At 41.3% G+C, this 16,913-nt stretch overlaps 1 protein-coding gene across 5 annotated transcripts in view; it reads left to right on the top strand.

The window, feature by feature from the left end:
- Nucleotides 1-16,913, top strand: part of rev3l (REV3 like, DNA directed polymerase zeta catalytic subunit) — a 130,100-nt gene that overhangs the window by 53,119 nt on the left and 60,068 nt on the right. For 3 of the 5 annotated variants that reach the window (XM_037087059.1, XM_037087056.1, XM_037087055.1), the window contains exons 4-7: nucleotides 5,658-5,818; nucleotides 13,934-14,075; nucleotides 14,415-14,509; nucleotides 15,399-15,503. In XM_037087059.1, the coding sequence (XP_036942954.1) occupies nucleotides 5,658-5,818; nucleotides 13,934-14,075; nucleotides 14,415-14,509; nucleotides 15,399-15,503 (503 nt within the window). The remainder of the gene's footprint in view (nucleotides 1-5,657; nucleotides 5,819-13,933; nucleotides 14,076-14,414; nucleotides 14,510-15,398; nucleotides 15,504-16,913) is intronic. The other 2 variants (XM_037087058.1, XM_037087057.1) reach the window with 1 other exon arrangement.

Genomic DNA, 16,913 nt, shown 5'->3' with positions numbered 1-16,913 from the left:
TTTTAACCCATAACTCACACATAATGTGTCACACATTGATAAACCTTATATCTCCATGTTCCCTGCATCCAGCTGAATTATTTGGTGTAGGCCACGCCCACTTTCAAGCTAAATTTCAGTTCGCAAAATCGGGACAAATGCAAAACTAATTTTTTCGAACTTGTCCCAGGTGATTTCAGTGATTTGCACGAAACTTGGCACACAGCATCTGTGGACCCTCCTGACAAAAAGTTATTAAAAGAATTTTGATAGTACATAAAATTGCCGAACTATAAAACAACAAATTCCTGCATATTGTGTTGAACGCAGACAATCGTGTACATCTTGACAAAATACTGTCTGATTATCACGTAAATGTTCATAATTGTGTTCCATGGACTGATGAGGCTTTGTGTAAAATTTGGTGCAAATCAGCCAATAGGTGGCGATGTGGTTGCAGTCTAATTGGTTTGAATGGAAAGTAAATGGGAAAATCTTAAAATCCTTTTCAAAACCCATCGCCTTTCAACCTCTTGTTGTGCTGCATGCTTTGAGCTACAGATACCACTCCACCTTTTAAAGACTCAGAAGACCTTGAACTGTTGGGCATGTATTCAGTTTCTAAAAATCTTTTACGGTTTCCAAATCATCACAGTTTTAGTTTTAAGGATTTTTAGGCCTTCTTCTGATTTTGTAATGGATGTGTATTGCGTGAGCTAGAGGGCGTTACATCATCGCCAGACTGTAGAGCAGCTGGAAGAACTGGAGAAAAAATTCTCTTCAGCTACTGGACGATGATACTTCCAGCTTCTTCCTGAAACTATTTCGTTGCATGATGCCACATGTGGACATTTACGTCAGCCAGCTCCAGAAGCGGACCGTCATCTCAGTCTTTGTCTGGGGAATCGTGCAGCACTACACGCTCTTTTGTCTGTCTTCAGCGTGCATTACTTAATGCCAGCGGGAGCAGGCCGCCAAATTATAAAGAAACAGCTCCTTCGAGGCGTTGCGTGCGGAAGCCCTGACGGCAGCATGCCCCGAGGTGCGGGGACTGCGAGGGCCCGACCAACGCTGCTCGCAGCTTTAATTATTATTTATTATTCTTGACCGACTGTTTTGCCCAATTTCGTCCCTTTCCCAAACTGGAAAAGTTGTGTAACTTTGCAGGGATGACCGGCCACTCCCGAAATTCGATATTTTTGGGTCGTCGCACACGGTCCACGCGAAATAGCTAAATAGCGCCCCCTACAAAGTTGAAAAAATTCCCATAGGGAATGTCGATGACATTGTCGTACCTGAACAAAAATTGGTAAAGATGTTAAGCATACCCAGACGCACAAAAATTTCTCTTGCCAGGAAGCTGAAATTCCAACAGGAAGTCGGCCATTTTGAATTTTATTTTTTTTACTCAAAACGAACTCGTCCTAGGGATTTCGCCCAATCAACTTCAAATCTGGTACAGATCATCTCCACACCTAGCTGATCTAAAGTTGTGCTCTGCACGTCTGTAGATCAAAGGGCGTAGCTGTTAGGGGTCGCTAAATTTTGGCGAATGTTTCGGCGCTTGCCATGTAAATTCTAACGGCTCTCACGCCCACATACTCGAACCTAGAAGCTTCAAATTTGCTAAGCATGACGGGAGCTCAGCCATGAACGTTCCGATGTATTAATGTCCCACCTTACTCATGGCGCCCCCCGGTGGTAACAGGAAGTGACCAGTTCTTACTCTTAAATTTACTGATGCCGCATAGTTCACTCCATCAACTTCATTCCACTTCTAAAACATAAAGAACAAGTTGGTGAAGCTACATTATGAGGCTATGAGTAATGGTGTCTGCGTGGCGGCACGGCATTTTTTGATCATTCGCCAAGAAAATACGTTTGGCTTTGTGACGGCTTTAATAAACTCGTATCACCATGAAATTTGATACACAGGTCAAGGCTGGCGACCTCTAAAATCTGATGTGGGCGACGCCCATGGGCGGGGCCAAATGCCTCTGTAGCGCATCCCCTTACGTTTACATGTACTGATACCACATAGTTGACTCCATCAACTTCATTCCACTTCTAAAACATCCAGAGCAAGTTGGTGAAGCCACATTACGAACGCCGTGAGGCTACGAGTAACGGTGTCCGTGTGGCAGCGCCACGTCTGTCGATCATTCGCCAAGAAAATACGTTTGGCTTTTTGACGGCTTTAATAAACTCGTATCATCGTGAAAATTGATACACAGGTCAAGGGTGGCGACCTCTAACATCGGATGGGGCCACGCCCACGGGCGGGGCTAAATGCCTCCATGGCGCCCCCTTGAAAACTTCAAAAATGCCTCCCCATAGGGGTTTTTATGGAGTTAGAAGATGAAAGCTGGTACACATGTGTACGTTGACCAGACGCCCAAAAAAGTCTCTGGCACCAACGGTCTACTCCGAACAGGAAGTCGGCCATTTTGTTTTGAATTCTCATTTTGCCACAGATTCTCCCTTTACGTTTACATGTACTGATACCACATAGTTGACTCCATCAACTTCATTCAACTTCTAAAACATCCAGAACAAGTTGGTGAAGCTACATTATGTCCACCATGAGGCTACGAGTAATGGCGTCCGTGTGGCGACGCAGCATCTGTCGATCATTCACCAAGAAAATTCGTTTGGCTTTTTGACGGCTTTAATAAACTCGTATCATCGTGAAAATTGTTACACAGGTCAAGGGTGGCGACCTCTAACATCTGATGGGGGCCACACCTGTGGGCGGGGCTAAAAGCCTCCATGGCGCCCCCTTGAACACCTCAAAAAACGCCTCCCCATAGGGGTTTTTATGGAGTTGGAACATGAAAATCGGTACACACATGTAAGTCGACCAGACGAACAAAAAAGTCTCTTGCACTGATGGTCCACTGCAAACAGGAAGTCGGCCATTTGTTTTGAATGCTCATTTTGCCATGATTTCCACATTGAACCATCAACTGCTCAGGACTCTTTCATGCTTTGTCCAAATTGCTTGAAACTGTGTGTGATGAGGGGTCGCCCCTGAACACACCAGCCTATGTCTGGTTACTGCCCCCTGGTGGATGAAACTTCAACTGGTCATATCTCCTCCATGCACTGTCTGATTTGCTTCAAACTTCATGTGTGTGATGAGGGTCCAAGTCTGAACCAACTTAGCCACATCTGGTTACGTTTGTAATGATAACAGGGAATAACTCTTTACTAACTATTCAGATGCCCAGACAGGGCTCTACTTTCATCATGGTCTTTGAGAACACCTATTGGTCACACAAGAGTGAAAATCAAACTTGAGGCCAGCTTTTGATTCAAATCATTTTGTATATACACTTTCTTGTATAATTACTTTTGCTACACATCAATATTTCAATTTCATTAGCAGTGTTAAATTAGGTGAGACTGTGCTATGATCATTAAAGATTATCTTTGTATAACTTTTTTTTTTCCCGTCTTGCATGTTTGACGATAATGTCACACTGGAGCGAGGGCCCGCATAACCGCTCACGGTTTTCTAGTATGAACTTATATTTTCCTAAAATATTTATTAATTAATTGCTTTCAAAGGATTTTTGCATGGATGCTACTTTTTAGATATTATAAGATATTATAAAATCTCACGTACCCCCTGGAGGGCCTTCACGTTTCCCGAGGGGTATGCGTACCCCCATTTGAGAACCACTGGTCTAACACACCATTACACCAAATAAGACCCCTCCCTTGAGAGATCAAGTTTGCTGACCGCTAGTTTTAGCAACCTCAGAAAAAGGCTGCACAATAATAATACATTGCAGTATATGCCTCCAACAAGAAACCACCATCAGAAAGCCACAAATAATGCTCAGAACAGCACCAAACTTCAGCAACAGCACAAATAGGGTCACAGCACATAGATCGAGGCATCAAACCTCCACTAGCTTTTTTAAAGTGAATACAACTCACCACTCTCTTGCTGCAGCTTCTTGATGTGGGGAAGCCCTGCGAATCGATTACCAAGTGCGGTTAGAAATGCTCAATTCCGTTCTTTTCCCTGTACGCTCTTGATAGTAACTGTTATAAACTGGTAGGTAAGACACGTATGAACTTTGATTGCATTTCCATGGAGTAATAATCATAGATTTTCATCCTTGAGCTGTGGAACTCTACTGCACTCGGTAATCGATTTGCAGGGCTTCCCCACAACAAGAAGCTGCGGAGTGGTGAGTTGTGTTCACTTTACTATAGCAATCCAGCTAAGCTAGCGGAGGTTTGACGTCTCAATCTATGTGCTGCGACCCTATTTGTATTGTTGCTGAAGTTTGGTGTGGTTCTGAGCGTTATTTGTGGCTATGAATGGCTTTTTGATGGTGGTTTCTTGGTTGGAAGCATAGACTGCAGTGTATTATTATTGTGCGGTCTTTTTCTGAGGTTGCTAAAACTACGTAACCTAGCGGTCAGCAAACTTGATCTCTCGAGGGAGGTCTTACTCGGTGTCACGGTGTGTTAGACCATGGATTAATCTTAATCTTAAAATTGATTACCGTGTTTTCAGTTGTACAAATTGATTGGAAGAGTGTGTGTTTGTGCATGGAAGCACACAGGTAGTCTGTGAATTATATGCCAAAGCGACCAGCGTTAGTGGTGAAGATGCGAGTGGAGCTGCTTAGGGCCATAGGGCCATATATAACCATGGGATTGGAGAGAGAGATAAAATCTAGGGACCACAGTAAAGAAAACATCTGATTGAGAGAAATGAAGAGAGATTCAGGTTATGAGGGAGAAAATACAGCAGCAGAGAGTGAAGAAGAGACTGTTGAAGATTAGAAGGAAGAAGAAGAAGAGAGATTGAGTGGCAGGTCTGGCTGCCCGGCATCCCTCTTCAGCCCCTCATCTCTGATCACAGCACAAAAATGCAAAAACATTTAGCTCTGTCAAGTCTGAGAAAATGACTGATGTGACTCTGACCCTCTTGGAAACTTCACGTCTAGTAAAACTTAGACTCTGTAGTTTGACAGTGTTTACCAGACAGTTCAGTTGTTTCGTGAACATGTGAGCCCTGAAAAAATGCATAGATATCATGACCGCATATACAGTATATGTACATGTACAGTATACGTGTAAGGCTGACATTAGATTTCATACAGAAAGGAGTAGTGTATTAGTCTATATGGGTAACATAAAAGGCTAGCAAAGAGGCTTACAGCTGAAACTACGATAAATGTAATTGTGATAGTGAATGGAAGTGTAGCATTCTGTAACATATGAGAATATCTTCTAATGTAAATGTGTGTTTACTTAGTGTGTTTATAAACCTATGAATCTGCTACTTCTGCCAGAACACTTGGCAGCCTCATCTAGGGCACTGCCCCATCAAATCATGCAAACATGCCTTCCTGGGAGATTACTTCTGACAGGATATGACAAAAAATTATAAAGAATGAAAGATAAAATGATTGTCACAGTTTTAGTATTATCTGCAGTATTTTGGTGTGTGATGAACAATTCAAAGTCACATTACTTAAATTGCACTTCCCTGAGCATACTCCATCGTTTTATCCATACCTGAAACGGTACGACCCCACCACACCAGTCCATTTTTTTAATGCAGAGCTGTTTTCGGTCTTGCTTGCCCATGTCTCATTCATACAGAGACATTGGACTCAGTAAATATGCATTTGCCCTTCCCCCTGTTGTAGGGTGTGTGAGCTGTTGCAAAGCGGAGCAGTGATGAACAAGATTTACCAGCCCCACGAGGCCCACATCCCCTTCCTGTTGCAGCTCTTCATAGACTACAATCTGTATGGCATGAACCTGCTTAACCTGGCGACTGTCAAGTTCCGCCGGTGCCACAGCAAAGGTAAAGAGGTCACAACTCTATTTTCTTGCTTTATCTATTTCTTTTTCAAGTAGCTAATCCATCATTGTCACCTTATCCTAATTGTAGTGTTTAATTGTGTACTGACACTATTAACACAAAAAATAAATAGCTAAAAATCTTTCCCTAATCCCTCACAATCGTGGTCAACAGTTTACATCCATTCATTAAGAATATGTACATCATGACAGTATTCAGTTCTAGTGATTTCTACTGCTCTCATGTCTCTGTGATGAATGAGTGCAACACAAACTGCCTTGCCACAAAAACATTCATGAAGATTGGTTCAGTAATGAATACATCATAGATCTCCTGAAAATGTGACCAAATCTGCTGCATCAAAAATGTACATACAGTGATTCTAATATTTGGTTAAATGTCTCTGTTTCACCCAGTAAGGTGCTGTTGATAGCCGTCCACAAGCTTCTTCTGGTTGTCCTCTGGCTGAATTTTTATCCACTCCTCTTGACAGAATCCTTGAAGTTCAACTTCATTTGTTAGGTTCCTGGCACAGACTTGTTTCTTTAAGTCAGGACTTTGGGAAGCTCATTCCAAAAGCTCAATTGTAGCCTGATTGATCCATTCCTTTAACACTTCTGATATGTGTTGGGATCATTGGAACAGTTGGAACACCCAACTGCACCAAAGAGCCAATCTTCTGCTGATGATTTTAGGTTTTCCTGAAGAATTTGGAGATGATCCTCCTCCTTCATTATTTCATTTACCTTCTTTAGAGCAGCAGCTCCACACGCTGCAAAACAGCCCACAGTAAAACACTAACACCACCATGCTGTGACAGTATGTCTGGTGTTGTTGGGGTTCAAGGCCTCACCTTCTATCCTCCAAACATATTGCTGGTGGCATAGCAATGCAAAACACACTTGACTCTAGGCACCTGTCTGCCAGCAGCTTCTAAATCATTACAAACTTGCTTTGATGGTTACTGGTTGACTCTTGACCATCCTGAACACTCACACAGTTGTTTGCACAGTTGATTTTGGGACACGTAACTACTTTGAAATGGCTCCAAGTAATCAATAATGTGCTCTTTCAGATCAATTCTGAGCTTTTTAGATTTTCCCATTGTAGTGTTTGTGGATAAGTCTAATGACTGTATCAAACAGGTCCTATTAAAATGGGCCAGAAAAGTCAGCAGCTGTTATCAATCAGGGCCCGTATTCACAAAGACTTTTATCTTAATGTTTGGAGTGCTCGTACATCGGAAGTTTTTATGTAAGAGTCGTTTTTTAAAAGTAATTCACAAAGCCCCTGAGACCTACTTTTAGTTATGAAAACATTGAACTCCTCAGCTAGAAGTAACTCTCTTTTGCTATGGATGACGTTATTTTATAAGGACCCACACTCACTACCGGCAACTCTTCAGAGCGGCTTCATTACGATCCCCATAAATGTTAGAGCATTTACGCACTGGAAAAAAAATGTGTGACTGATTTGACCAAACAAATGCGAACCATGGATAGCCTGACCGCAGTACAGAACTGGACATAGTGGTGATTTCCCCTCTGTTTCTGAAAACATGTATCACAGCCTTCACCTCTTGTCTCTCCTCTTGCACCATTGTCGAATATGCTTGAAGACGAAAAAGCAGTTTTATTTTTAGTAGTGTGACAAAATGAGCAGTCTTGAAGAAAAAAATGAAAATGCACTTTGGATGATTTATTACTCATTTTATTTATGAGTCACATGATGCAGCGATGACCTTAAAATAAAAAAAGCATTTCTGCTAATGCATTTTAATTTTCCAAATTGACATTTCAAATTGAATTTTGGTAACTATTTGCTGGGGCATCTTTTGAAAATTAAATCTTAAATGTAATTGTCTTTATTATTTTGATTAATTAACAAAATGAGCAGTCTTGAAGAAGAAAATGAAAATGCAATTTGGATGATTTTTTTCTCATTTTATTTATGAGTCAAAAAATGCAGCTACATTCTGAAAATGAAAAAGCATTTCTGTTGATCCATTTTAATTTGATTTATGGAACATATTCGCTTCCATATGGGACTAGTACAACCTCGGGACCTCTAGTAATTTGTAATAATTGCGGAGGTCGCCTGTAATCTTAATCCAGTGTGAATCTGCCATGTCCGTAATTTGTAAATTAAAAATTCCACCGCAAATTACCTACCATATTTCGCCTAACACTGAGATCTTTGATAATATTAGTCCCATATATCAGTAAATTCGAGTTAAAACACAGACTTCGCTTATTCTGTGCGAATGCACTGCACGAAACACAGACGTGGTGGATAATTTCTAAATCACTTGAGGTCCCTAAATACTAGTCCCGTGCGAAGAGCTGCATTTTCCCTGTAGCCAAATACCGGAGTGTTGCCAAACATTTTAAGTCTGGCATTATTAGATTGTTTCGGTTGGTTGGGGACATAATTGCGTCCCTCACCAATTCAACCACAACTTCAATCCCTTTGCAGTCTATTCAACATCGTTTTAATAATTCCCTTTCATTTGGCATCTCCAAAACATTCGGCTGTGACTAGGTCTTAGCGAGTTAGGAGGTGTCCCAGACTTAGGTGCTACTTTTAGGCCTAAAATGTTTTGTGAATAACTCTTATTTTCAAAAATTAGGAGTCCTAAAGTTATGACTGACATGCCATTATTTTAGGAGTTGCTCCTAAATTCGCCTCTTAGAAGCTACTTTTAGCCTTAAGGCAGGAACACACCGGCTCAACCGTTGAATGGCTGAAGCATTTGGAGAGACTCAGACAAGGACGGGAACAAATATGTTCGGTGTGTTCAGCTGCGTTGGAAGCTTTCGGTGCCGCTCGGACTTGTCTGCTCCGATTCACCATGCGAAGTCTGAAGAGGTTGGCTGCCAGCCGTCTGAGCCATTGGATACTCTGGGAGGGGCAGAATACTGTGTGCGCATTGGTTTTCTACACACTCCATTTCTTTTTTTCATATTTTAGAGTACTGGCATGAGACTAGCTGCTATTATGTCTGTTCAGGACAAATTAATCTGTGTTCATTTGGTAATGACTCACTACATGTTTAGTATGCAGCTGTTTTTGTCTGAAATAGTTAAGTTTCGTTTTGATTGAAAGTAAAGAGAGTTGCGTGCATAAACCTCTAGTCCAGCATCTTTAACGCAAGAGCCACTCGCTTATTGCATCTCGCACAAGTGCAGAAAATACACGCTACTGTGGAACTGGCAGCATGTCAAAGCAGTGTGTTCAATGCAACTTTTCTGCCAAACAGGTCAGACAGGTAGCAACAGAGTGGTCTGAGAGTGGTCGGATAAGGCAGTTGGGCAAATGGGCGGTGTGTGGGGGCCTTTAAGATTCTTTGTGAATATGGGCCCAGATTCACTCAGAAGAAGTTTAGAGGCCAAGCAACAAAGCAAATACGCTTCACACAACTTTCTATAATCACCTAAATTGATTGTTCAAGGTACTGTGTATATATACATTTTTGATCCAACAGGTTTGGTCACATTTTCAGAGGACCTACAACAAATCCATTACTAAACAAAACTTCATGAATGTTTTTGTGACAAAGTAGTTTGTGTTCCACTCATTCATCACAGAGGCATGAGAGCTGTAGAAATCACTGGGAACTGAAGAATGCCATGATGTACATGTTCTTTATAGTGGATGGAAACTTTTGACCACAACTCGTTATTTGGTGCAGTTCTTGTGTTGCACATGTCCAGGTACACCTTTGTGCTGTTCAACAAGTGGCCAACTTGCCACAGGACACTCAGCTGTCTCTCCTGGACAGCGTGGGTATGTCCAGGTTTCCTTCTCCTGATTACATTGTTCCCCCTGGCTCAGCAGGAAAGACTTCCATGCCCTGTGTCATATTGAATTAGTCCTGATCTCTTCCCCCTCTTCCTTCATGCCTTTGTTGTTGTTTGAAAGCTCTCTCTGTTTTTTCTTTTTCTAGTGCTGCCCTCTCACTTCTTTTCACAAGCTTTGTCTTGTGGTCTGTTGTGCTCTTTTCATTCCCTTCCCATGACCCCTCTGTATTTCTTTCTACATTTTAGCCTATGCATTTTTTTCCTTTCTAGTTACCTGGTCTCTCATCGGTCTGTTTAAGCCATTCTGTTCTTTTCATTGCTGCTTGCTGAGGAGGCAAAGAATAAAATCTAGTGGAAGCATACTGCCCAATGATAAGCAGGAAACTTCTATAGAACCAGGAGATAGGAAACAAACTGAATCAGAAGTTGTGAGGATGGAACAAGAACAGGCAGAGTGTCAGTGCAGGCACTTTGTAGTCTCCAGGCTCGCCTTAGTCCTTTGGAGTGGTGTCCATGGCAAGCCATTTTAACGTTTAATCGAACCACACCCCTATCTGCAATTGCATTTTAGATAGCCATAATAGCATTTCTCAGAGTCAAAATTGTATTCTCACTAGTCAGAATGGTAATTAAAGATATCCACGATAACATTCTTACTAGTGGAAATGTTAGTTCAAGATATCTACAACTTTGATTGTACTAGTCAAAACTAAATTTAAGATATCTAGAATCCTTAAAAAGTATAAGTGGCTGTTTTAACTTTTAATAGTTACACTGGATATGTATTGCCGATATCTGTAATTCAATTCTTCCCAGTCAAAAAGAACATTTCAGATTTCCACAATTACATTCTGGATATCTAGAATGAACATTCTGGATATCTGCAATTGAATTCTTACTGGTGTGACGATCCCTCCTCCCAGGCACTAGGTGTCCCCTTTCCTTTTGGGCTGTGCTTAGCAGGTGCTGAGTGGAGGGTCGTCAGCTGCATGAGCTACACCTGGGCCAGTGTGCTCTTCCTACAAAGACTGTTTTGATTCTGCAGACGGCCTCTGTGGGGGGGAAACTGATCCCTGCTCGCTGGCAGACCTGATGGCAGCGTGTCTCTTTGGTTTCTTTTGATTTACACCTCTGTTGTCACACACTCACACATGCTTTCATGACTGATATTGATTGTTACACGTTTTGCCATGGTTGATTTATGTTTCTGGGGCCAATAAATGCCAATTGCTAGTAGCCAGCTCGTGTTGTCTTCCTATTTTGGCACAGCCTTGGAGCCGGGTTATGACACTAGGAAAAATTTCCATTACAGATATCTTCAATCCAATTGTTACTAGTCATAATTTTCATTTCAGATATCCAAAATACATAACTATGTCATTTTGAATATCCAAAAATACATTGTGACAAGTAAAAATGTCATACGGATATCCACAACCTGTATTATGACTAGTAAAGATGCAATTGTGAACATCTGTCCAGAATGTTCATTCTAGATATCCAGAATGTAATTGTGGATATCTGAAATTGAGAACCCAATACACATGAATGGCAAAAGTGACGTCATTTGTCCTAGGAAGAATGTCATTGTGGATATCTAAAATGTTCTTTTTGATTGGGAAGAATTGAATTACAGATACCTGCAATACATATCCAGTCTAGCTATTAAATGTTAAAACTGCTTGCCATAGGTGTCAGCCCTGCAGAGTTATGATGCAGTGACACGCACACACACTGTGTCTTTTTCAGAAAACATAAGTTTAATGCTGATGCACTACTAAAGTTGCATGCATCACTGGGAAATGTATACAAAATACTTGGAGAACTTTCCAGGTTGATGTTGCCTAAACAGTGACCTAAACTTAGTTACTAAGTTTAGGTCATGTTCCTGGCAATTTAAAACATTTCCGACCACTATATAGTGTTATATACCACAGTTTTAGTCTCTACCAGCTCCACTTGCACAAATATCTTTCAGTTGTTTTGTCTTCCTCTTAGTAAATTTTAATTCATGAGAGACTATAATAGCGCTCAGTTGAGCACATACATCCTCCAAGGCCCAACAGTCCACTTTAATTCAATCAAACCTAATCCAATATCAAGCTGTATCCTAGCCCTCTACCACTCTAAACTTTAAACCACCCATAGCTGCTTAACCATTATTTAAGATAACCAGATCTGTAACAGCTGAACACTAGGACAACAAAACAGTTCAGTTCAGAATCATAATCTCCATAGTGTTGTAGAAGAATAATAGATTTTATCACGATCTCGGAAACCACTTTTACACTGAAATTAGAGTGATCAGGTGTGTTTGAAAAACCTGCATAAACCCACAATCGGCAGTTTGTTCCCATTCACCTTGTCAGTGGACAAGTTTGCATTTCTGTTTTTTAAATTAGTTAATTAGGGCTAAAAACCCATCCTCCATCCAGGTTTGGTGTTAAGTAGATTTTGTAAAATCCTGGGGCCAGACCAGAACAACAGATAACCAGCAAACACAACTGAAAAGATCACCTCCTTGTCTGAGATAAAATGAAACACGCCATTGTTCAGTTCAACACACTCTGTTTTTTTTTTTTTGCTCCACCAGCCTTACGGTGGTTAATGTGAGCTCACATTACCAGACTATGTATTGATAGTTTTTCTGGCACATTATGACTCTCCTTTGCTTCATGTTTCAAGTGTGTATTGAGAAGTGGGGACACAGGGGTAAACCCACAGTGGGACTGGGAAACTAAGGTTTTCTTCCTCTGACGCAAGGTGAGCCTGACCTGGATAAACCAACTTTTGCTTCCTCTTGATGGAGACTAAACCCCTGACTGCCAACTCTGTTTGATCACAGCTAAGTCCTTATCTCACATCACTGCCTCTGAGCATTATCGTTGGTCAGTCTTTCTCCAAACTCACAGAGAGCATCCCATTCAGCGGAACTGGCTCTACATGTGAGGGCACTAATGATTCAGGACAGGAAATTCCACACTTGAAGTCCTTTATTTATAGTCGTCACGCATGACTCTCTTCTGACAAATGCAGGGCTCCCATGTTTGATCCACCTATACACTGACACAATCAATGGAAAAAGGGGATCCAACGCCCCATACAACAAAGAACATAAAATACCCCATTAATGGCTACACCTGTTTACATTTTCTTCACTCCTTAAGATCAAAGTTGAAAGCCTGAAGTCCTTAATCTGGGATCAAGAGCAATAATGCTAAAAGGGGCTGGACTTGTTGAATGGGCCAGTTTGAGATGAAAAGAGGCTTTGATGTATTTTGAAGTCCACTTAACTGTCTTAACACTCGTCTCCAAAATAGTTAGTGTCAAAACTACAAGTGGAACATATCGAAGAAATGCCCCATAAAACCAAACAGTTTTCATTTTATGTACCTATACAATAATCGTTTTCTACAATAGCCCCATTCCTACTGCCCTAAGAGTGCAGGGATCCTGCGCCAATTCTCCATACCTTCTGTGTGAAAGTCTCAGATGCGGCGAGAGGTGAAATTTCCATGGTAGTATCAGAGGTGCAGCATTGCTGAACCGAATCAGTGTGATGGGTAAGACGGTGGCTCAGAGTGGTGGCGTGTTGATCTGCCAGTCTGATAACTACACAGATCCTTCGCTCAACAAAATCAAGAGAAATACCCCACAAAGCAATGTTGCAGGACCAAACAAAAGTAACGTAGTAACTCTGGCAACTTAATGAGGAAAACAGTACTGCATTTGTACATGGAAATGCATCTGTCCTTCTGTCTGTCCTCCCGCCGGTCCTACCAACTCTTAATTTCTGCCCAAAAAACAGCATCTGTCACGGGCAAAAAACTTTAACTCACCAAGTGTTTGTGTGAAACTACCGTAAGTCACGGTTAGCCCTTCTGACTGAGACTTTAGTGAACTTTCCCCCAGAAAACAGCCTCCCTGCGTGCGAGAGTCAGACAGCACCAAGTTTACTGACGATGATCACATCATATGTATTTTCACATGCATGTAAATTTTTGAGGAAAGAAAATATTATTGTTACATACAATAATTTGGCCTCCCTCCTGCAGTTACTTTGACCACCCCCTAGGGTTCACAGACCACTTGTTGAAGACCCAAGGTTAGATAATCCAGCTAACCTACTGGCTTGTGCACAACATGTCTGATTAGCTTGCTTAGTTTCTCAGCCTGGCTGAACTTCTCTGTAACTACATTTATTATACCCTCTCAACAGTTGAGTGAGTGTGAAAGTTAATTGTGATCATTGAAATCTTAAAGTTCATTTTTTCACACTTTCGCACATGTGTGTCTGTGTGTGTCTGTGTTCCCAAAGAAGATGCAGCAGCAGTCCCAGACATGCAAACTCCCAGCAGTTGTCCTAGCATCAGCCCCTTAAAGAGCCCCTGCACCTCTAAGCTCAGCGACAGCACCCTTGGGGGAATGTTTATTCGCTGGGAGGAGAAAGCTATACCCTGGTGAGTCCCACTGCACAGCCTCTCTCACCCTAATTGAATGTCCCCACAGTAATGCTTAATGCAGTTTTTTTCATAATATGTAAACATGATAATATATATAATGATATATGTATATGTGTATATATATTTGTGTGTATATATACATATATATACACATATATACATACATACATACACACACACATATAAATAATAATAAATAAACTTTTCAGTGATATTCTAATATTTTGGAAAGGGTCTGTATATATAGACAAACACACACACACACACACACACACACACACACACACACACACACACAGCGAGTGGTAGTAAACTATTCTTCCTGTGTGCCTACAGCTCCCTAGTCCTGGATGATGTGGAGAAGCAGAGCACATGTGAGCTAGAGGTCGATGCTGTGGCAGTAGACATCCTCAACCGCCTGGAAATTGAAAGTAAGAAAACACTCAAAACAACATCCCCACCTGCGGCTACCCTCCATCTGTTTGGGCCAGTACTGTAGCCCAGTCTGATGCTGTTATAAGAAAAAGACCACATAGGTGAAAGGTCGTCTGCTGAATCATTGGTGCTTAAGGTGCAGAACATAGCTGGTTCAGTGCACCTCCACCCATCATATCCATTAGCAGCCCTGAAGATACATTTTTTGGAGTTGAGCTAATACCTCCTGTCACAGGGGAGCAGAGAGGAAGAGATAAGCTGAGATGAAGGAATCCAGTATAGAGGGATGTTTCACTGACCTATAATGTAAATGGCATGATCTGACAAAGCCCTGCACACAACAGAAAGAAGAGTTGCCTCTGTTTGCTTAAACCTTAGAATTTGGTGACTCGGTAGTCTACTCGTCCCACACTTCAAAAGAACTGTTGAGTCCCTGTCAGGATGACTGCCTCAGCTTACTCCAGTTCAGCCAGTTTTACTAAATGTATTATTTGTGTGTTAGAGACTGTACTTGTATGGAGGCTGTAAGTGTGCCGTGGGTCTTGATGATTTAGATCCATCTGGATACAGAACCGTGAAGCACAGCTTGCATCTGTCTTAGTGAAGAAAGGAAAGGAGAGGCCACTCCAGGGCAGACAGTGCTTGTGGTCAGACTCATACTTTTCCATCTGCTCTGTAACAGTGTATAAAAAGTGCACTGTTGAAAATATGACTACAATATGTATGGGTTGAATTTTATGGCTTAAGTCTGACATCACTTTGATTTGGCAGCCATAAAAACTGAAAAAGCCTGTGTCATATGTTTTAAACCTCCTTGGTGAGAAAATAATAAAGCATGGTGGAATTTTGAGCTGACATGCTGCTGTGACTCTCTGCTGTGTCCAGATCAGATTGGCAGGAACCCTGGCCTGCAGGCCATCTGGGACGATGAGAAGCAGAGGAGGAGAGAGAAGAACCAGGCATCCCAGATAGAAACCCCTGAGTCACAAGGTGAGAGGATCCACAATGGAAAATCTGTCTTGCACTTTGCTAAACGCTGTTGTGATGTCAGTCTGTCATCTGATTTGATGCTTTCTGACTTTCAATGGCTGCTGGCAGAAATGTTGTCCATGAATTGTAAAGGAATCTGCAACCAACACATACTATATTCTTTGTGTTCGTGGATGAACGCGTATAGACACTACTTTTACATCTAAAATAGTGTGTATGTGCAGGTTTTTCAACCTTAAAAAAACCCACGAAAATAATCATTTGACTCTTTTTCTCATTGCTGGTAGACAAATTTTGTTTTCTGTTTGTTTTTCCCCCTTTTGGGTCCATCATCTTCATGAACATGCTGGAAAAACAGCCAACAGTATAAAGCAGCAGATCATATATCTCATCAGACTACGTCATTAAACTCGTTTTTATAATTCTCATGAATATCGTCTCGGCTAGAATGACACTCAGTAGAGTGCTTACCTCCACCAAGGCCAAACAGTCCCCTTTGTACTCACTCATAGATACCATCCACCTGGTAGTTATTTCATCAAGATCCATGCATCAATCCCTGAGAAATTAAAATAAGTGTGGAAAAATGTCCTATTTCACAATGTTAATAAAAGTGAGAAAAAAAAATCTTGGATCTACACCAAAAGTTAATGAGGTCTACACTGGGCAGACACACATCCTCCATCCAAGCTTTGAAGAAGTTTTTGTGTCATCTGCTAACAAACCAACCGACCAACCAACCAACACACAGACATGGGCAAAAACATCTCCTCCATGGCGGAGGTCATTGGACACATTGTGTTTTTAGCTGAGCTGATGATGGAAGACATGATGGAGACATCTCACTTCTCTCTCATGTCTGTTGAGAGAGGCATATGGACAGAACTATCAGGTAACTGACAATGCTCAGTTATTGGTGACACAGAAGCCATAAACAACTGTTACTTTTCAAATTTCTTGATCACTGCTTGAACAGAGACGGAGACAGCCTAAACTTCAACACATTACATTTCATCGGCAAAAGGGGAAGAAATCAGTGTGTCCACCTGGAAACATTCATTGCAGCCGATCAGAGCTGGTGCTGAGAAATACCTGTGACTACTATGGAGTCATTTGATATGGGAGTGCATGTGAATTATACACAAGCCAGATGTTAATGGGTGTTGGTGGGGTTTTTTGTCCAGTGTGAAACTGGTAAAAATGCAGAAGAACAATACAAAATTGACACAACAGCCCTCAAATCTGTCAGAAGACATCTTTTGTGTCATTTGGAGGATTTTTGCTGCAGAGATTTCCATTGTTCATTTGCATAAACTACCAACATTTTATTAAACAACATCCCATTATAACAATTAAATAAAAAAAATGAAATGAAAATGCTGAATGCTTTGTTTGAACTTGTTCTCATTT

The sequence above is a fragment of the Acanthopagrus latus genome, chromosome 22 (genome assembly GCF_904848185.1).
Source record: "Acanthopagrus latus isolate v.2019 chromosome 22, fAcaLat1.1, whole genome shotgun sequence".
Taxonomy (NCBI): domain Eukaryota; kingdom Metazoa; phylum Chordata; class Actinopteri; order Spariformes; family Sparidae; genus Acanthopagrus; species Acanthopagrus latus.
The sequence above is the reverse complement of the archived record's forward strand: the minus strand, read 5'-3'. Positions and strand labels throughout refer to the sequence as shown.